This window comes from Rattus rattus, chromosome 17, assembly GCF_011064425.1.
Source record: "Rattus rattus isolate New Zealand chromosome 17, Rrattus_CSIRO_v1, whole genome shotgun sequence".
Classification (NCBI taxonomy): domain Eukaryota; kingdom Metazoa; phylum Chordata; class Mammalia; order Rodentia; family Muridae; genus Rattus; species Rattus rattus.
The window spans coordinates 1,142,584-1,164,954 of record NC_046170.1 but is presented as its reverse complement, the minus strand read 5'-3'; the positions used below and the strand labels follow the sequence as shown (position 1 = coordinate 1,164,954).

General features: G+C 42.3%; 1 protein-coding gene across 1 annotated transcript in view; it reads right to left on the bottom strand.

Moving 5' to 3' along the window:
- Positions 1-22,371, bottom strand: part of Nup93 (nucleoporin 93) — a 103,062-nt gene that overhangs the window by 57,543 nt on the left and 23,148 nt on the right. Inside the window, exon 3 of the mRNA XM_032888116.1 lies at positions 11,973-12,090. Coding sequence (XP_032744007.1) covers positions 11,973-12,090 — 118 coding nt within the window. The remainder of the gene's footprint in view (positions 1-11,972; positions 12,091-22,371) is intronic.

Genomic DNA, 22,371 nt, shown 5'->3' with positions numbered 1-22,371 from the left:
ATTCCTTAGGAAGAAAAAGTGAGGCTCACCATTATTCTCTGTAAAGCCATGGGAGCCTTAAGTACAAATTACTTTTCTAAGTAGTATCTTATACATCCTTATAAACCGGATAGTTGACCCAAAATCTTTCACACAGAAAAAAATAAACAGAAATAAAACTTCAAATAAAACAGGCAAGAAGATATCCAAGAAGAAACATAAGGGCACAGCATTTAAAAAGCTGCCAATGAAAAAAACCAGTACAGCATGCTGAGAAACACCTGTAAGCTCAGCATCCAGGAGGCCAAAGGAGGAGGCTGTCCTCAGCTAGAAAGCAAGACTGTCTCACAGCATCAACAACAAAAAACAAAACTACATCCCCCTCTACCCCCCTCAGCCCCCCAAAAAGCCAACCACTCACATATGGTGTATCTGTGAACAAACACACAACAAAACCAAGTCAGTCATGGTGGCCCACACTTGTAATTCTAGCATTTGGAAGGCAGACATAGGAGGAACAACTGTATAAGGTTATCCTCAGCTACTAGATAAATTGGCCAGCCTGGACTACATGGGACTATCTTCTAAGAACAAAACAAGACCAAGCCTGCCAAATAAAGAAAGAACTGGCTCAGTGTCTGCAGAAAACAGCGACATGGAGGTCACTCTACCAGGTCACTCCCTGATGCCCTCTTCAGTAAGGCAAGATAGGGGTTCAAATCTCAGATCTTACAGCAGCTACTCCCTTCTGTTGCCAGTTTCTTCCACTTCTTAGTTTTTTCTGCCATTGCTGTGACAAAAAGAACTTAAGAAAGAAAGCATTCGTTTTAGCTAACAGTTTGATGTACGTGTGGTGGTTTTGAAGGAGACTGGTTCTATAGGCACTGGCACATTTGAAAGGAAGTAGCCTGGTTGGAAAAAGTATGGGAGTGGCGCATGAGGTTTCAAAAAGCCCATTCCAAGCCCAGGGTCTCACTCTTTCTTCCTGCAGATCCAGATGCAGAACTCTCAGGTACCTCAGTACCATGCCTGCCTGTGTGCCACCAACCTCCCCACCATGACTACAATGGACTAAACCTCTGACACTGTATGCCAGCCCCATACTTTCTTTTATAAGAGTTGCCATCATCATGGTGTCTCTTCACAGCAAAAGAACACTAAGATATAGTATAGTTCATCACCTCAGAGAAGACAAGGGAGCAAGACTTGAGATCGCTGATCCTATTTCACCACAATCAGAAGATAGAGAGGGGTGTGTGTGCGTGTGGAAATGATCCTGCCCACAACTAAGATAGGTCTTCCCACATCCCTTAACCCGATCCAGATAAACCCCCATGGGCACGCCCAGAGGCCCTTTCCCCCAGGTATCTCTAGATCCTGTCAAGTTGGCAATATCAATCATCATAATTTCTAAGTTAAGGTGAGGCCAACATCGTTGGACCGGCAAGTACTACAGTGAGGAATAAGTGAGGAATGGGCAAAGTCCACTGGAAAAGAATTACACAAACAGCAGTAATAGTCTGACACACCAACAGTTCCCCGAACGCTCCTGACTGGTTTCTGCCCCCAAATCTTCCCAACTAGGGCAAAAGCACAGATTTTCAGACTAGCAAGAGTTCCAAATGGTCCGAGGGGGATAATAAAACGACTCAATGACTGTGCATGAAATCTGTGTGTCCCTTTTCACATAACGGAATGCTTCTCAATCACAAAATAAAATAAAACCCCACATGCTGTTTTACAGGCTCCTAACACTTGTCAGTAGTAACAGTCACTCCAAGCCATCTCTAATGTATGCTTGATGTAATAATTCCTTGCTTCCCTTAAAAACATGCCAATTTCTCTTTTCTACTGTTTCCTTTTTAAAGACTGGGTGTCACATTGCCCAATCTGGCCTCCACTTTAACAATAAGCAGCAGAGGACAATCTTGAAGTTCTGATCCTCCCCTTGAGCATACACCTATTGGGTGCTAGGATTATATGTGACTGCCACATCCAGTTTATGTGGTGCTGAGAATCAAACCGCCAGTGTCTCATATATGCAATGCAGACTTTCTACTGACTTAGTCATATCCCAAGCCTTCTTTGTCATTTCAAACAGGACTTTTCACAACCCTGATATCTGGTTATCTTGTCCAAATAAACATTTTCAAATGGTGGCTGTTCCAACAACTTTATGAGACAGCATGTCAGTCAAGGTAGTGTGCTAGATCCATTTCCCAGGATAGTTTTGAATTAAGCAGGTCTCACTATAATGGTAAATGTTAACTGTCTAATGTAATGTAAAATCACCTGGAGAGGCTCCATGAGAAATTATCCAGATTGGGACAGCCTGTGGGCATGTCTGGGTTATTATCCTGATTACATTAATTGATATGGGAGTGTGCCCACTGTTGGTGGCTCTATGTCCTAGGAAGGAAGTTTACTAAGAATGGACAAAGCACGCTGAGCATTAGCATGCACACATCACTTCTCTGCTCTCTGGTCTTAATGGTCAAACGACAGGTTCTCCCATGCTCCTACGGATCTAAACTCCTTGCCAGGATGGTCTGTAACCTGAATTGTGAGCCAAATAAACTAGTTTTCTCTTGGTTTTGTCAGAGTATTTGATCACAGTGTTTAAATGTGAGCACTCCGTGTGCACTGGCTGCTAGATGTTCTCTTCATGATTCCACAGTATTAGTTTGTATTTAATAAGAACCAGTTAGTCCGCAGTACATGACACACATGTCAGGCATTAATGTTCTGATGAATTCAACTCCTGCCTCCTAGAAGTGGGTAATCTTGCTGTAGATGATCTTTTTTCTTATATTCTAGAATACATGCAAAGTTGAGAGCTTTGTCTGTGTCTTTAAAATTCAAACACATATAATACCCTTAGGCAGCCAAATCATATTACACGATACAAGATTTCAACATTCCGGCACATTGCCAGAGCTTAATGGCCACTTAGACTCAAAGTAAGGAAATGGGTCTGCATTAAGCCTACAAATCAGTCAACAATCAATAGTCAGTATTACAGTAAAGATGTGATGTGCCCTTTAAATTGCTTCTAGCATCATCTTCTAACTCAAGCTCAGTTTTAAAAACAAAACACAAGGACGATCAAACAAGAAGTGGTACGCAACCTATTCTGCACAAACACGAACCTGGCATTTTGAACCACAGTTGCTCCCGGATCACACACAAGTCTTACTGTGCACCTATAGGGCAGCAGGCTGAGAAATAATAGGCTGTGCTTCGGACAGTAAATTACACTGACAGCCCAGCAAGCAGAAAACAATAGCTGGGAAGCAGCACCTGGAATGTGAGTGAAAGCATTTGGTCCTCCTGCCACTCCCCCTCTCTCCCCAAATCCAGCAGGGCTTTGCATCAAGGTTCAGTTGTCCAGCTTTTTACTCTTCAACATTATTTTACTATTAAGTCTCCCCCAAAATAAGCAACACCTACCATACTCGTTCAAAAGGTAGCACATCTGACCTGAGAAGGTGGCTCAGTGGGTAACAGTGCTTGTTAGGACCTGTGTTCCCCAGCACCCCCACAAAAAACCTGGGGTTAGCCATGCACATAGTCCACCCCCAGCACTGATGGGACAAAGACAGGTAGACCTCTGGAGCTTACTGCCACCACCTTGGTCCTGGTTCACTGAGACCCTGCCTTAAGGGAGTAAGGCTGGGAGGGACAGAGGAGCACACCAATGTTCTCCTCTGGCCCCATGCATGCAGACGTGTATGTGCCTGCATACATATACAATTTAAATTTAAAAAATCGTGTATCTTTCTCAACATGTTTAAGATAAATAGAATGCTTATTAAGAAAGGAGGAACAACCCTGGGTGGTGGTGGCACATGCCTTTAACCCCAGTACTCGGGAATCAGAAGCAGGAGGATCTCTGGGATTTTAGGGACAGCCTGGTCTACAGAGCAAGTTCCAGGACAGTCAGGGCTACACAGAGAAACCCTGTCTCGAAAACCCTCCCCTCCCCCAAAAAAGGCAGCTTTTGAATTACTAATTGCATAGCATCACATTTCTTCAACACTAAGAGGTCCAGGACATCGTGGGGCCTCATGATGGAGTCAGATGTCACTGTGAACACTCACAAACCTTTGCGGATCCACCAGGTCCTGCCCATTTAGAGGCCAGCCCTACTGTGACAGCCTGACATACTCTGAGTATGGGAGAGTCTAACAGAGGAGAAAGTGCCCAGAGAATAGCATACCCATGTATTCTGCTTCCTTGAGGAAATTAAGTATATCATACACTCCTATGGTGTTCTGCCTGCTTTCAGACAGTAACAGCATTTTAAAGGCACTGGAGGAATGCACGTACATATCCTCTTGCTCATGTCATTCCAAGAAATAACCAAATTAGGCAACAGTAATAAACCTTAGTCAACAAAGCCACAGTCCACTTACAGAGTCTGTTCCCTAGTTTTAGATATTGCACAGACAGAGCAGCCCTGCTTGTAAATATGTGTCAGGAGACCCAGCCCTTTCTTCAACACGCTTTGTCAGCTGCTGCTGTGCCCTAAGTGCCCCATGCTTCTGAAAAGTACCGCAGGCTCCTGCATCTGCACCTCAGTCTCAACCACTCTACAGTGAGCAGCAAGGCCTCGAGCTTACCCTCCAGAACAACTAGCAGTCATGGGCCTGTGCTGCTCCTGTGTCACGCATGTCTGTCAGAATGGAGGGCCTCCCTCTGGCATCGCCGTAGCAAGCTGGCCTTAACAATGCTGAGATTTCTACCCCTCAAACCCAAAATGGAAGACGCACAATTGTGTAGCAGGAAAATGCTTTAAGCAGCAACAACACAACTGGTTCTAAGTACCAAATGATGCTACTATTCTACTCTTAGCTTCCTTCCTCTCACCAAACGAGAGTAAAAGCCACTCCAGTCTGAGCCGCTCTCTCCATTTCTTCTCATAGGAGGTACTGGTGGTGGAGACCTAGGCCCTAAGTTTCATAACTACAGAGCCACACTTTCCAACTTTGTTGGTCAAACAAAGGGGCCACATCAGGCTGCAACCCCAAATGGAAATGAGATGGACCACAGAGCACAATGTGCAGCAGATCAGAGTGGCACACAGGGTCAAGGGCTGCCCACAAGAAGTGCTGTCAATGTTTGACAAGGCTTTAACCCAAATCATATCCACTCGAGTGTCAAACAGTTGAAAAGATAAAAGGATATGCTCATTTCAGGTTTCTGAACAAAGTCTTTTAAAGATGCTAGACTGAAAATGACAACTTATGTTCCCCAGCTACAGAGGGTGGTGCATCAAGAGACAGCAGCAGGTTAACAGAGCTAATGAAGGAGGAAGGGATGCCTCAGTGCCAGTTCAAAGGCACAGCCCTGACAGTATCTATCCGCCCTGCTCTATTCAGATGTTAGATAAATATTTTAGCTGTGGGCTTGTTCCAAATATTCAAAAAGAACTATTCCAACTTCTTTCTTCTTTACGGTAGTAATTGATATTCTCTGGCTCACTACAGGGTATAAGAAAGCCCTGGGAAGACAAAACAGCCTGTCATTTCCTGCTTGCTCAGAACGCATTCAGCAGCCATTTGCTTGCTTGTTCTGAAAACCTGGCATTCAGAAGCGAGTGTGAATGGATGAATAAAAGGACTGAAATTTTATATCCCTGGCTTACAGAAAAGCAGCTTCACACTTTCCACAAACCCTGTTTGATTCCAAAGGTTACAGTTTTTATTTCCATTCACCAAACAATGTAATTGTACTCTGCTACCAAACCTCACAATGCCTGCCTTTTGTCTGATCACAAACAGGCAGGAAAACGTAATCATTTTAGTTCTCGCCATGGTTGTGTTAGTATACGTAACTATAAACACAAAACAGGATGCACAGTGGCCTGCCTTTGTGGAGACACCTTTTTTGGGGGGGTTGGGGGTAGTGGTTCAAGACAAGGTTTCTCTTTATAGTGTTAGCTGCCTTGGAACTCACTCTATAGACTAGGTTGGCCTGGAACTCCTTCCTCTGCCTCTTGGGTGCCGGGAAGACTTGATTTTTACAAGTTTACTGGATTTTGCCAACTGTGAGATTGACACTGGGTCAAGGACAGCAGATGTGTTTGAACAGCATGAGTATGGAAACCACTATGTTCACATGGAGAACCAGGCCTGGCATAACTCTGGCCTCCGAGTTATGCAGAGCTGGGCACAGATGTAAGCTTTGCTAAATGCAGCTCAGCTGTCATGCCCAATCTTGGCCTAAAATTTACCTGCTATTCCAGAAAAGGGTTTCTCTTCAACCAACAGGCCTCAGATGCTGCTACACTGATTCATTTGCTGGTGAGTCTTAAGAATACTAACCACAGCCTACATTAGGACCGGGAGAGATGCTATGTCACGCTGGGAAAAGACAAGGTCCAGATGTCCATTGGAATCCTCTATGATCAGAGATGGAAGTGACTCAGCTGTTAAGAGCTCTTGCAGAGGACCCGCGTTCAGCTCCCAGCACCAACCTGACAGTTCCAAACTGTCCCTAACTCCTATTCCAAGGGATCTTTCCCAACTCCTCTTCGGCTCTGTGTACATGGTGCACAAACATACATAGAGAAAAAACACACAATGCACAGAAAAATTAAACCTCTATAACCTTAAAGAAAAGGTTACCATAAACTTCCCAAAGGCTCTCTTAGGGTTGGAAGAGATACAATAAAAGAAGATTAATAAACACAAATGCTTAATAAACTTCCAACCACAGAGTACATGAACTGGCCTCATGTTTTCTTTTGTTTTTTTTTTTTACTTCTTTTTTTTTTTTTTTCTTTTGGAGCTAGGTACTGAACCCAGGGCCTTAAGCGCTCTACCACTGAGCTAATCCCCAACCCGGCCTCATGTTTTCTATTACATGAACATACCAATTGGTACACAGAGACCCACTCAAGCATATGAAGTATAGTAGAGCGAGACAGAAGGAAGGTGTGTTTGGGCCACTCATGACAAAGCAACTAACTTCTTTCAAAATGGGCACATCCCAGTGCTGAGAGGCAGAGGCCAATCTGTTCTGCATAGTAAGCTCCCAGCTAGCCAAGGCTGTCCAGTGAGACCCTGTCACAAACACACAGTCCTAGAGCCTGGCATAATGGCTCACAACTTAATCCCATCCCTCAGGAAGATCTCAAGGCCAGTTTACACCTACAACAACAACACCACCCCACACACACACACACACACACACACACACACACACACACTCTCTCTCTCTCTCTCTCTCTCTCTCTCTCTCTCTCTCTCTCTCTCTCTCTCCTCACACACACAGTAAAGAAGTCTGAGTGCTAAGATACTGCCTGCCACTCTGACTAAGGCATTTCCAGCTGCACTATTACAGAATTACCATCCGCACAGCGACGCTCCCAAGAGCTGCTACCCACTGTGCCAATCCCTCTGGCAAACCCAGCACTCTCTCCAGCAAACTGCACAGGATCTCTGCAACCTGTTCCAAGTGCACAATTACTGAGCACACAACTTCTTTCCCTCTTTCATGTTTTATATAGCTGTGTCTAAATGGTAATGTCTCTTTCTCAAGATAGAAAATCAAAAGACAAACTGAAAATACCAATTTAGATGATAAGGGGTTACAACATTGATTCATTTTTAAACTCACAAAGACATTTAGTTTTTCTTCTCACTGTTTAAAAAATAAACTGAGTGTCCGGAGCATACTTTACATTTCCAAGAACAGAAAGAGAAAGAAAACACAGAATATTTTATCATAAATACAGTGTGGTAAGCAAACAGCTTACCAAGCATCTCAACACCAATGCTGTGCCTGTGACAGATCAACTTTCCCGACTGTGAATTGTCTCATGATAATGTATCCTTTATTTCATACTTCTCTTTACTCTCATAAAACAGTTCAATCTTCTAATTAAGGCAGATTATGAAGCTGGAGGCCAGCACGGGCTACACTGTACTACTCAAAGGCTACACTGAAAACTCTATGGAAGAAAGAGGGGGCAGCTTGCTGTGTTCGGGGCTTTGTGTGCAGCAGACCATCTGTAACTGAAAAGGTCTGACTGAAGTCTCTCTAACACATTATTGTTCCGTGACTTGTTTGGACAGAATGGGTGGCACTGAACTCTGGAATCAAGATGTGCGTAGTCAGCCCTCTGTCCTAAAGGCCCCCAAGAGAAGTGGGAGACGCACTGCCCTTGTTTGCCTGGTCACAGGACCTGTAAGTGCCTACTCCAGGACTCTCCATGGGTTCAGTTGAAGTTGTTTCAGGATTTTTAATGAAAGGTTTAACATTTCTGGTACTCAAATTTCTGGACTCAAAACTGTAAAAGAATAAATCCCCATTGTTTTAGGTACCTATTAATATTAGTTTCTGGCAATTATTCAATTGTACAGTTATTCAATCGCTTTTTTCTAACGCATTTAAATTTAGATTAACACTGGAAAATATTCCCATTTTAACTACTGCCATTGAAAATGTGCAACTCCCATTTTCTAGCCTTTTGAAATAGCCAAAATATGTTTCAGGGGTTTGTTTAGTCTTTTTTGATGTATAGGCCCTAGGTTCGGGTCCCAGCTCAAAAAAAAAAAAAAAAAAAAAAAAAAAAAAAAAAAAAAATGTAGTTTTAAAAAAAAAAACCAGGACTATGTGAAACTATACTATAATTCATTTGTGTCAATGATACATGAGGGCCATTCAGACGGTGGTGAGGACATACAATCTGTCTTTAACAATACACGGGAGTGAGCAGGTGGACTTCTGTAAACCTGTGCCTAAAACTATACAGACACTGACCAGTCCAATACAGTCCACTCAGCAGCCTGTCACAGCACACTACTGCTTGTAACACAGGTTGGTAGGCCTTCTTTATGATTGTTCCCAAAAATAAAATCAATAAAACATTTTAAAAATGTCTACTAAGTATCATTCCTATGTATATTTAAGTGGTTTCCTGTTGCTTGTCACAGCAACTTTTTAACAATGCATTCTCAATGCGTGCCAACATCACTGCATTCTCAATGCGTGCCAACGTCACTGACTACGATAAACAAGAGAATAAAAGCAAAACCCATGTTAATTTCAAGAAATTAGAAACAGAAGGAAATATAGTCAGTGTTTATACGTGGAAAAATGCCCTGTGAACTTGTAAGATGACAAACTATGAGCAGTAAAGTCCGACCGGCATCTGTCAGAGCGCCCCAGCCCATCCGTCTGTGACAGTGCACAGATCTTATAAACAGATGTGGCAGTTCTACTCTGACACTCAGCATACAGGGTTACCACACAGTATATTCTTGTGCCCAGAAGACATGCAACATTTGAAAAGCAGAAGCTCATGTATCAATGCAAAAGTCAATCACACGGGAGGAGGCGACTCCCACTACTCTCCGCTCTGAGGGCAGAGGCAATAAGATCACTGCAAGCTGTAGGCCTCCCAAGCTACTTAGTGATTCAAGTCAGTCACAGCCACAAATGAAATTCTGTCTCAAACAAAAACAAAAACAAAAACAAAGAAAACTGGAGAGATGGCTCAGCAGTTAAGAACACTGGCTGCTTTTCCAAAGGACCTGAGTTCAATTCCCAGCACCAACATGGCAGCTCACAACTGTCTATAACTCCTCTTCCAGGATGTCAAACACCCCACACAGACATACGTGCTGTCAAAACACCAATTTATATAAAATAAAATCACTAATTAAAAAAGATCAAGTACATGGTATGTGAATGAAAAACAGACTACCAGATATTCTTCTAAAATTGAGCAAATGACAATGTCCAATTTTACTATTATCCACAGCCAAAACACACCAGAAGAAAGGTAAAAGGAAGACCCTCAATGCTAACAGTGGCACTACACTAATCAGGCGCAAACATGATACTGCTGGGCTTTAACATAAAATGAGAGCACAGAGCGGTGCTCCTCAACCTTCCTAATGCAGTGAACCTTTAATACAGTTCCTCATGTTGTAGTGAACCCCAACCATAAAAGTATTTTTGTTTGTTGCTACTTCACAACTACAGTTTTTCTATTGTTATAGATCAAAATGTAAATATCTGATATGCAGGATATCTAATATGTGACCCCCAAAGAAGTCATGACCCACAGTTTAAGAATCACGGGCATAGATCAACTGAGCTACAAACCACAATTAAAACCATCAATTCCTACAGATAAACTTGAGTCAGTAGTCCAGTTCAAAGTCTTTTCAGGCCAAAGCTATATTTTCCCTTTCTTGACAAGAAGATGAAGTTGACAGCAGCTTAATATTATCAAGTCTGACCTTTTCTTCAGGTCTAAACGATAAATTCCCCCCTACTCTGCAGGTGTAGGGTAGGAAGAAAACCCGGGCAAGCACGAGGACCTGGGTTCAGCTGTGAAAGCTGCATGGGAAGGGGCGTGCCTACAATCCAGCAGTGGAGAGAAGGGGGGCAGAGACATGTGGGTCCCCAGAACCTCACAGGCCAGCCAGCCTGTCACATGGTCAATTTCCAGGCTAATGAGAAACCCTTTTTTAAACAAAAGGTTAAAAGTGCCCAAAAATAGATAAAAAAGGTTGCCTTCAGCATTCTTCCCGTGCCTACCTGTACCCTCCCCTAAAATCACATACAGGTGGGCGAACACATTGGAATACACACCCAACTGTCTTGGATTATTATGCATTTTATAGGCATTCTGGCAAAGTCCAAGTGAGAGCTGGAAAATCCAAAGTAGAGCAACTTTAGTCTTAAAGTTCAAAGCTTTTCCCACATAAGACTAAAACTCATTGCAATAATCATTCCAAATTAAGAAATTCCTTCTGATGTGACTGAGCATACATTGCTAGGAAACCATCCACCAGGATGCTGGAGAAGATGTTCTTACACTAAGCAAATGGCTGGAAGAAATCACCACTCTTCCTCCTACAGCCAGAGCCAGCTCCCTGCCAAAGTATTTGAGTTCTGTCCAGTTCATGCCGTCTGATCAATGCCAGATGTACTATGGCAGAGCACCAACACTTGAGATCGGCTAGTATTTAACTTGTTAAAAGGCAAAATAAAAATAAAAACCTCGGGGTTTTTACATTTTGGGAACATTCAGTAATTGAGGAAATCATGAATATCAGTAATTTCTAGTCTCCATTCAAAACTACATGTTTCCAAATTAGAATAAATGCAGAAATATAGAAGCAAAGTAAATGGGTCTTCAAAGGGTAGTGGCATACAGTATTGATTTAAGTCTGCCTCATAGAGAACACAATTACTACCCAATTTCTTCCTGGACTTGCCTTTGTGGGACCTGAATCCTTTCAATTTCAAAGGAAATTGGAGTAGGTGATGGCACAGTCACAACTCCTCAGGAGCTCTGGGACCATGAGCCAGGAACTTGAGCCAGACCACGCAAGAGTGGGTTTATCTCAAGCAAACCAACACAAACAGCACGTGCTTTCATTCCAACACAAAACTACCCAAACCATGAGGTTTCTTCTTAACAGTTTTATAGCAGTTTCTGATTAGATTAAAATAACGAGTAACAGCGAGTGGAATGCTTGGCTCAACGAGAGACTTGGTCCGCTATTAGGCCATTTCCTGGTATCACTAATGCGGAAATATTTCCTGAAAATCATTGAGTCAATTTCAGTAAATAGTACTTTAAGGCCCAATACAACAAGATACAAAAAGAAATTCAAACAATAAATAGTAAAATATCTGATATCTAGTAAAGAAAGCAAGAGAAACTGAACAATTCCTGTCTCTGTACCCTTGGACTAAGCCCAAGTAAAGAAGTGAAATCTGTACTCAGGACCAAAATTATCTAAAAAGTAACAGGTTGGAACTGCTTTCTTAAATTTAGCCACAAAGAGCACTCTGAAAACAACCCAATGATTCTCCTCTCATCTCCAAAGCCGAATCTCTTGTTCTTTTAGTTCCTGGGCAAGAAGAAAATCAAGTAAGAAAGTGGTATTCTAACTGGTGAAGAAAGGGCTGTGGCCTACAGCCTGGGTACAAGCTCCACTGTGCCCGCAGCTGGCAGCCCTTACCTGAATGTCCGTGTCCTTCACAGGCTCGAGAGGTTCAAAAGTGGTGGCTGCACTCAGACTCTCCAGTCTCTGGGAGATATGGGATATGTCAAGTCCACGTGACCCGAGAAGAACTGATCTATATGGGGACAGGAAGACAAGGGAGAGAAAGCAGTATTAGGATATCTACTACACGCCAAAAAGTACTAGACAAGGGAGAGAAAGCAGTATTAGGATATCTACTACACACCGAAAAGTACTAGAGAGTTGTTTTCATTCAAAACCTCCTACCTTGGAGTAGAGTAGGAGGCCAGAACAAATGGTAGAGCACCACCAAGAAAAGCTTCACTTTCTGGCCAGCTGCTTTTCTATGGCTGCTTTCTTACCTTCCCATAAAGGTCTACAAACTTAAACAACAGACATAACACTGCATGTGTGAGTGAGAAAGACATCCAAACTAGCGATGACTGACTTAGGGAGAGGACCTCATTACAGAACGAAACGACATAAACCTAGTGAGCTCCAAACACTTTGAGGAAATCCATGAGACAGATGCCATTATTCCCTCCTGTTTTGCGTATAAGAAGCTAAGGTGCTGTGGTGGTTTGATTGTTTGGCCCAGGAAGTGGCATTATTAGGAGTGTGGCCTTGTTGGAGTAGGTATGGCCTGGTTAAAGGAAGTGTGCACTGTGGGGGTGGGCTTTGACACCCTCTGGATGCCGGGAGAGACAGTCTGCACCTAGCTTCCTTATGAACAAGATGTAGAACTCTCAGCTCCTCCTGTGCCAGGCCTGCCTGGAAGCTACTACACTACCAGTTTGATGATAATGGTCTGAACCTCTAAACACGTAAGCCAGCCACAATTAAATGTTGTCCTTTGTAAGAGCTGCCTTGTTATAGTGTCTCTTTACAGCAATGAAACCCTAATTAAGACAGGTGTGAAAAGACTAACCAACTTGTCCAAAGTTACACAGCCAGGACACAGCAAACACAGATGATAATCACTCTATCCTAGAACTAGGAAACAAACTCTTCACCACCACTCTATGCTTAACTGCTTCTGGAAGGAAAAGCAGGAGAGCACAACATTTTAACTCCAGGAGTACCCACATCTAAACCTTAGCTGAGGAAACTAACTGTCTCAGGCAGTAGCAGATAACTTGCACAGGAACAGTCAGACCATAGTCAAGGTCTAGTTCTGCATGGCTTCTCTTCAAACTCCAGGTACCATGCTACTATACCTTCAAATTCTCTCTCTCTACTGCTCAGCCAATAAGATAGCAGGCCGTTTTCTGAACAATAAATGCTTTGGAAGAAAATCAGAAATATAGCTAACCTCATTTCTCTTCATCTAGGCAGCAAAACAATGAATACATTTTGAATGAATGAATGAATGATTGAATGAATGGTCCAGTATGACATTGTTTATCAGTTAGAAAGGCTGAACCAGGAAGACTGCAAGCTCCAAGCTAGCCTGGGCTACAGGAGAGCCCTTCTCTCAAAAATCAAAACAAAAGCCAAGAGATCTTCACTAATACCTAAAGCTCTTTAAAGAAAGAAATTTGGCTAAGTTAGGTCAGCTTTCTTCGTTAGTTACATTTTGGGAATATCAAATCATAATACAAAATTAGCAATCTAAAAAATAAACCTGGCTAGTTAGATTTGCTTTTATTTCTATTTCGTGATGTGTGTGTGTGTGTGTGTATGTACACATATGTGCACCAGTGCCCACAAAAGTCACCAGGTCCCTTGGCGCTAGATTCACAGGTCACTTGACATGGGTACTTGCCTGGGAAGCAAATGCAGGTCCTCTAGACAGGCAACCAGGGCTTTCCACATCTAAGCCTCTCTCCAGCTACTTCTATTTTATTTGTTTTTAGAAGTCTCACTTTCAACTCCAAATATAGAAAATATGTCTCCATGCCTAACTAGCCAGGTTTATTTTTTAGATTGCTAATTTTGTATTATGATTTGATATTCCCAAAATGTAACTAACGAAGTATGCTTTCACCTTGAGTAAAAAGCTAGAAAGCCAGGCTGAATGAGACCCCAGATGGTAATGGAGATGGAGGAGGAAGAAGGGGGCTGCAGCTTTTGGGACCACACAAGACACCTGTGAGCATAATTCAACATTTTCACTCCCAATCTAACAGAAGAAAAAGGGGTCCCCTATGCTTAGTTGTATTCTGGTAAATATTGACAGCTCCTCCCAGGAGATTCTTAATTCCTTATGCCACCATCTCTGGACTTCCCTTCTAAGCTAACATATCTGATAGTCAGCCTACCTCTCTCCCAACAATCCTTAACAGTTATCTTCTTTCCACGGTGCTTCTCAATCCTGGCTCCCTCTCAGGATCGCCTACACAAAGACCTACTCTGACTTCTCCTGGACAAAGTGGGGAATCAAGTATAGTATAATGTCCCCTCCTTTCAGGAAAGCTCTACTAATATGTACTTGCATATATAAGAATTCATCAGTTACCGTGTACATACAATACAGTATGTACAGTGTACATACAATACAGTAACCTTAGTATGTTCATATACAGAAGTACACAACCATCACCACGATCAATTCTACAATATTTTTATCATCCCCCAAAGTAAGCTCTGTCTTGAGAAATACTTCCCTGTTTCCCCTCATAAGACCCTGACAATGCGTATAAATGGAATAAGACAATGGTCTTTCGCGACTGCTTCCTTTCTCTTAGTGTAATGCTTTTGAGGCTCATCTATCTGGGGTAGATTTAAGACTTCATTATATTTTATACCATACCTCATTTTATATAACCATTAATCAATCAGTGAGCATTTGGGCTGCTCCCAAGGTTTTCCCTATTATGAAAAATGTTGCCAAGAACATCTACGCATAAGTTTCACATAAATGTTTACATTTCTCTTGGTTATATACCTCAGAGTAGAGCTGCTGGGTTAAATTAGAATTCTGTTAAGTCTTTTGAGGAACCCAGACCTTTTTCCAAAGTAGTCACACCATTTTACATGCCATCAGCAATTACAATTCCCACATCCTCACCTTTATGACTACACTATCTTGTCAGTCTCCCTTTCTGGTTGTTATAAAAAAAAATGATTAAATGCAAGATTAAAATGCTATATTTTTCATATTTGTCACCCAGCTTCAACAATGCACAGGACATGATCACTCTTGGCCATCTGTCCTATTTTCCTCCACTGCTCCAATTACTCTGAGGTATATTACAGTAAAACCAATATATTTCCCAGTTGCCTCATAATTTGAAAATCTGTGTTTGTCTGAATGAGTGCCATATATGATCTTGTGGGCGACTGGTACGCTTTCTAAATCTTTTTTCTTTTTTTTTCTTTTCTTTTTTTCTTTTTTTTCTTTTTTTGGATGCTGGGGACCAAACCCAGGGCCTTAAGCACTCTACCACTGAGCTAAATCCCCAACCCCTAAATCTTTTTTCTTTATAGGTTTTCCCCTCTATCTCACTTTTTTCCTTCTAGTTTCTTTGTAGACGAGTTTAGGTATGCCTGTAAGACAATGTAACTCAGATTTAATCATATGGGTCACCTAATCTGGGAAAATGCTGGGTCTGACTCAACAGCTCTGGATAGCGTATAGAGCCTGATACTCGTCATTTCAACAAGCCTTGTGGTCGACACTTAGGTTACTGATATGAAGAGTTCACTCAAAGCAAGTGCTAAAGGTCTGATGACATGCAGGAGCCACTGGTCTGTTGCTATGTCCTAGTCACATTTCTATCAAGGGGTATGAAATGTCTGCAGACACTGATGCCCACTGCTTAGACTCAGCTGCTCCTTGTGGGCTTACAAACTGGACCATACTTCTACCTTTGTAAATCCTACGGTCGAATATGTGCTCACCCTGAACAGTGAGCTGGCTCTCCAGCACTCTTCAATGTGACTGACTGTTATTTTGGTATCATCAAAAATTGAAACACATTTGATGTTTTAACCTACTGGATTCTTACAGGTTTATTTTTTAAGTTTTATTTCTATTTTGTACATATGGATGTTTACCTACATGTATGTCTATGTACCACATATGTACATGATGCTGTGGAGGCCCTGAGACTAGAGTTACAGATGTTATGAGCTGCTGCCACGTGGGTGTTAGGTTCTCTGGAAGACCAGCCAGTGCTCTTAGGTGCTAAGCCATCTCTCCTATCTCCTATGCATTTCTTACCCTCCTGATGCTCAAATGATCTCACCTTTGGCCAGTGGAAGCCTCTTCATACTTATTTCTAAGTTTTAATTTCATTTCATTTTTGTGTTGATGTAAAGGTGTGTGTGTGTGTGTGTGTGTTTGGGTGTGTGTGTGTTTGGTGTGTGTGTGTTTGGGTGTGTGTGTGTGGTGTGTATGGGTGTGTGTGTGTGCGTGTGTGTGTGTGTGTGTCTGTGTGTGTGTGTGTGTCTGTGTGTTTTGGCTTTTGGCTTATGGTGTTGAGGATAAAACCTGTGAGCTTACACACACTAAGCCTCTATTTAACAGGTGTCAGTACCGCCTTCCGAGTTCTTTCTGAAGTGACTCCAGGAAGTCTTTGTAACTGCCATCTGACATGGCAAGTTTCAGGTGAGTCTTAAGCAGAGTCAGGGATCAGCCACCTCTCCAAAGAGCACTAGTTACCTTTGAAGAACTTTACAGACAATTCTCTGGGCAACCAGGACTGCTGTACTGTTTCTAGGCCTCTTCAAAAGCAGAGCTAGAAATGGAGCTTCTCGTTTTGTCTTCGGTTTCTTGTGACAAATTACAGCATGAGTTGACATTACTGCTTTCAATTCAAACTTAAGAACACTGAATTTCAGGCTTGCTTCAGATGCTCTAATTGTATCTTCTTTTCCCGTCACAAAAGTCTCACCACCATAACTAATAATGTACTTTAATCTACACAATATATGTCTCCAGAAAACAGTAATAGCCTTCTACCAGTAACAATCTATTATATATTAAATAACATTAAAATATAATATAGAGATATTATCAACTGATAAGCATTTAGTTTGTTTTATTTTCCATTTTAGGAATTTTTTTCAACTTAAACTTTATTTGAAAAAATATACTAAATATTTACATACCACTCCGAAGTCAAGTCCATTAAAGGGTCCCTGTCATCTTCACCATATTCCTCTCTCTTAACGCTTTGACATGTGGGGCTCTGCTGACACTGTAGAGTGTCCCTCTCAAGGAATTCAATTTCCAAAAGGTACCGAAGTTCCACTGCAAACAAATCTTTCCTCTCCACACCAGTTGTGGTGGCTCAAGTGAGAACAGTCCCCACAGACTCACATATTTGAACGCTTGCTCCCCAGTTACTGTTTGGGAGGGATTAGGAGGTGTGGCCTTGTTGGAGGGTGGGCTTTAAGGTTTAAAAAACCCACACCAAGCCCAGTCTCCTTCTGCCTGTTGCCTTCGGATCTGGATGTAAGCTCTGTCACAGCTCCTACGCCATGCCTGCCCTAATTCAATAGTTCCTCCTTTTATACTGTGCCATAATCGTGGTATCGTCTCACTGCGATAGTAACCCTTGACACCAATCAATCCCCATCCCATGTTCCAATCATCTCCTTCATCAGATTCTCACAGGTGATCAGACTGAGCCACAATATTTCTTTCCCAATCATGCCAAAGCCAGGTAGCAGATAACTAGAGACAGCCCCTGTACCTCAGAGCCTACAAAAATTCCCCACCCTAACTAATTCTAACCATATTTACCATCCTTCTACAGAAACCACAACGAACACCCCTGCCCTTGCTCTATCTGCCTCTTGATTAGGTTTGAGCTATAATCCCAAAAGACACAACCTACACAACCATAACCCTGAATGGCAAAATCTCAAAAGATCAAAATACAAAAAAATATAATTCTGAAAAAAATAATTTTAAAACTTTAAAGAATATTTATTGGAGTCAGACAAAATGAGAGAGGTACACACCTATAATCCCAGCATTTGAGAGGTAGACAGGAGGATCAGAAATTCAAGGTGATCCCCCTTCATAGAGCCTGAGGCCGGTCTAGACTTCGTGAAACCCTGTCTCAAAACAAGCACAAAAGGCATTTATTTGTCTTATTTATGTGCACTAAACCCAGAGGGTTTTGCTGCTGCTGTTGTTTCTTAAGATAGGGTCTCTCTGTTATGCAGCCCTGGCTGTCCTAGAACAAACCTAGGGTTCTGAGGTACTAAGCACATGCTCTACCAACAAGCTACATTTCAAGTCCCAACTCAACCCGCCTCATGCACATGCATTCATGCCTGAGTGTATGCAAGTGTAACAGTTTTGGTCTGTACCTTAGGCTGCCCAGGAACACACGATGTAGACCGAGGACATCTGCCTGAGACTAAAGGTGTGCATTATCATGCCCAGCTAGTTTGTCTTTTTAAATGGAGTCATTTGGGAAACACAAAACATTCTGTGGGTGGCTTTATTCAAATGGTTTTACAAGTGTAAACAAATATACCACAACTCTGTGGGTGGTTTGAATAAGAATGGCCCCCATAGGCTCAGACAGAATGCTTGGTAATTATGGGATGGCACTATTTGAGAAGGATTAGGAGGCGGTGTAGCCTTGGTGGAGGAAGTGTATCACTGAGGGTGGCTTTGAGGTTTCAGAAGCTCATGCCCATCCAGTCTTTCCCTCCCTGCCTTTGGGATCATGCATGTGAAGCACTCAGCTGTTTCTCCAGTGCTGTTCTGCTCCCACTGTGATGATATAGACTCCGCCTCTGAAACTGTAAGCCAGCCTCCAGGTAAATATTCTTTAAAAGAGTTGCTTTGTCAGGTCGGGTGTGGTGGTGCACACCTTGAATTTCCACACTTGAGAAGCAGAGAGGCAGAGAGGCAAGCAGATCTCTGAGTTCAAGGCCAGGCTGGTCTACAGAGGGAGTTTCAAGACAGCCAGGGCTACACAGAAAAACTCTTGGGGGTGGGAGAGGAGAGAGTTGCCTTGAACATGGTATCTCTTCACAGCAATAAACAGTGACTAAGACAAACTATAAGAACAAAGCTATAAGGGAAAACCTTATTCATAAATAGGTTAAAAAAGAACAGGCAAGGGGTTGGGGATTTAGCTCAGTGGTAGAGCACTTGCCTAGGAAGTGCAAGGCCCTGGGTTCGGTCCCCAGCTCCGAAAAATAGAAAGAAAAGGAAAAAAAAAAAAAAAGAACAGGCAAAAATGTATAAGGATATAAAGCCCTGCGTTCATTCCACAAATATTCAACAAAAGCCTTTTATTCATGTGTCATTACAATTGGCAGTTGGTGTACCCAGCTATGTTTGTTGTTTGAGACAGGGATTCTCTGTGTAGCCCTGGCTGTCCTGAAACTCATTCAGTAGACCAGGCTGGCCTTGACTTACCTCTGGATTAAAGCTGTGCACCACAGCTTTATAACTGCAGTCATATAAAACAGCATGATGGATAACCTCTCTCTGCTAGCTTTTTAAAATGTATTCTGTGATATACATCACCATAAGCATGCCCTATTATGTCTTCCACAATTCTGTGTTGATTTGGGTACACAGATAGAAATCCAATCTGTGCCACAGTCATATAAAACCACAAAGTTGGCAGAAATAACACTAACAATCAAACTAGTACCACTGTCTAAGTACCTCTCATAGCACCACTGTCTAAGTTCCTCTCATAGCACCACTGTCTAGTACCTCTCATTGTACCATGCGCATGATTATTTTTGAGGCAATTAGTAGCTGCTGGGTTCTTCAGGCAAATGTAGCTTTCATTTATTAAAACCTCCTGGAATCTCACCATCTGGAGGGAATGTGCATGCTGATGAGCAAAGACTTTTTAGGTGACGTTTCCATCATCACTGTACTGCATGGCCAACCCTTTCTGTAGAGGCCAGCCTTGAACCCCTCCCATGCGGCAGCCTTTCTGACCACCAGAATTACAGTTTGCAGAGCTCTGGATTTCAAGGTTTTAACATGTGAGACTATGGCATTCTCCATCAGGCCACTGCTACCCAGCTGGCTGCAAACAGTTCTAGTACTCACCTGGGTGGGCTGCGCAGTGTATTGGCCTGTATCCAGGCAATATGTGAATGAAAAACTACCTTGATGATAGCCATTTCCCTGTCTGCCTTGACCATGTTCAATTAAGACAAACCTTAAGTATTTAACCTTAAAGCATCTCCTTTTTTTAAATCAGCAAGTACGTACATACATTTGTATCACTTGTTCTTTAAGAAAAGCTTGTGATTCAATTCTCTCACCGTGTAATCTATCCATTCAAAGTATAATAATCAGTGGTGACTCTTAGGTACACTCAGTTACCCAGCCATCACCACAATCAACTTTAGGACATTTTCATTGCTTCCCAGAGAAAACCTCTACTCTTCACAATTAGTTCCATTTCCTCGTTTGCTGTTTTCTACAGATTTGCCTATTCAAGGCATCACTCATAGGCAGGACCATACAATACGTGTTCTGCCTGCTTCACAGGAGTATCTGGTGTCCACAGAGGTCAAAGGAGGATGGCAGATCCCCTGGAGCTGGAGTAACAAACAATTAGGAGTCACCATCTGAGTGCTAGAAACTGAACCCAAGGCCTCTTGAAGAACAGTCTGTGCTCTAAATCACTGAGCCCCAACTAGACTTGTAATTCTATTCCAACAACCATCCTCATGCCACATAATCTTGATTAGTGTGGTTTTCTGTTTATAAATACGGGGTTACATTAAATAGCCCAGATTTGTCTTGGAGCTCACTATGCAAGCAGAAAGACCATGAGTTCACTATTCTCCTGCCTCACACGTCGTGCTGACATAATGGATATGGATGACCACACCTGGGAACTACTGTGGCTTCCCAGTAAGTTTTTAAATTCTTAGTCTTCTTTTTTCTGTCTTTTAAAGATTATTTTGGGGACTGGAGAGATGGCTTCATGGATAAGAGCACTGGCTGCTCTTCTAAAGGACCTGGGTTCAATTCCATGGGTACCAAGCAGGTACATGGTACACAGACACACAAGCAGACAAAACACCCAAACTCACTTAAATTGTTTGCTTGTGCAAGAGCTCTTGTATTTTGGTTCAATCCATCAATTTCAGCAAAAAGGGCCAGTTGGGAAGCTGAATTTTTTTTAACTTTTTTTTTAATGTCTATTTTTTTTTTCAATGTATGTAGGTATTTTGCTTGCAAATGTTTGTGTACCTTGTGCATGTGTGATGACCTTGGAGGCAAAAGAGGGCATCAGAATCTCTGGAAATGCAGTTAACGAATGGCTATGAGTTACCATATAGTTGTTGAGAACTGAACCCAGGTCCTCAAAAGAGCAGCGAGGGCTCTTAACCACTGAACTGTCTCTCCAGGCTTGGATGCTGGGATTTTAACAGAGTTTCTGTTGAATGTATAGATTGACATCCAACACATTAACACATTAACATATTAACATATCAACATATCAACATATTAACTATCGCAAGCCACTAACATAGGATGTCTTTTATCTGCTTTCTTAAATAGAAGGGAAAAGCACTATGCACCTACCCACCGACCCTTTTGTTGTTGATGTTGTTATACTAGGGACCACCGCAGGACCCTTCATAAGCTGGCCATGCATTCTATTTCTGAACTACATTTCAGTCTAGTACTTTAGACACTTTTCCCTACCTTGAAATGTTTACTAAATAACTTGTCCTGAAGTCACTCCATGGTAGAATACATGATTATTCCTTGGTACCACTGTGAAGTATCCAAGGATCCAAGCCTGGCATACCTAGCCAGCATCCTAAAAACAGACCCTGTTCCCTACGTTTGCTGTGTCAAATAAGGCCACAGTGATTCTTTATGCACAGACACTTCATGTTTCTGTTACTAGGTCTTGAACGAATCCTTAGAAACAGAATTACCAGATCACTTTTAACACTGCATCTTCACCAGTAACATGTGAGAGTACATCCAGTGTCCAAATGACCTTGACATGTACTAGAATAAAAAACTCCAGAACTGAAAAATCAGCTCTTGGGGCTGGAGAGATGGCTCAGTGGTTAAGAGCACTGACTGCTATTCCAGAGGTCCTGAGTTCAAATCCCAGCAACCACATGGTGGCTCACAACCATCTGTAATGAGATCTGATGCCCTCTTCTGGTGTGTCTGAAGACAGCTGCAGTGTACTTATATATAATAAATAAATAGATCTTTAAAAAGAAAAAAGAAAGACCAGCTCTTGAGCCGGGGTGGCAGCTCAGATTTGCAATTCCTGCACAGGAGAGGCTAAGATAGGGATCAAGAATTCCAGGCAAGCTTAGATTACATATTTAGTTCTAGGCTAGCCTGGGCAACATAAATAGTGCAACCATTGGAATTAGAGGAGAATGCCCATCTAAGAGGCATCTACAAGAACTAAATCGCATAGCTTACGTGTTAGCTATGCAAAAATGCTGGTGAGGAAGAGGGAAGGGG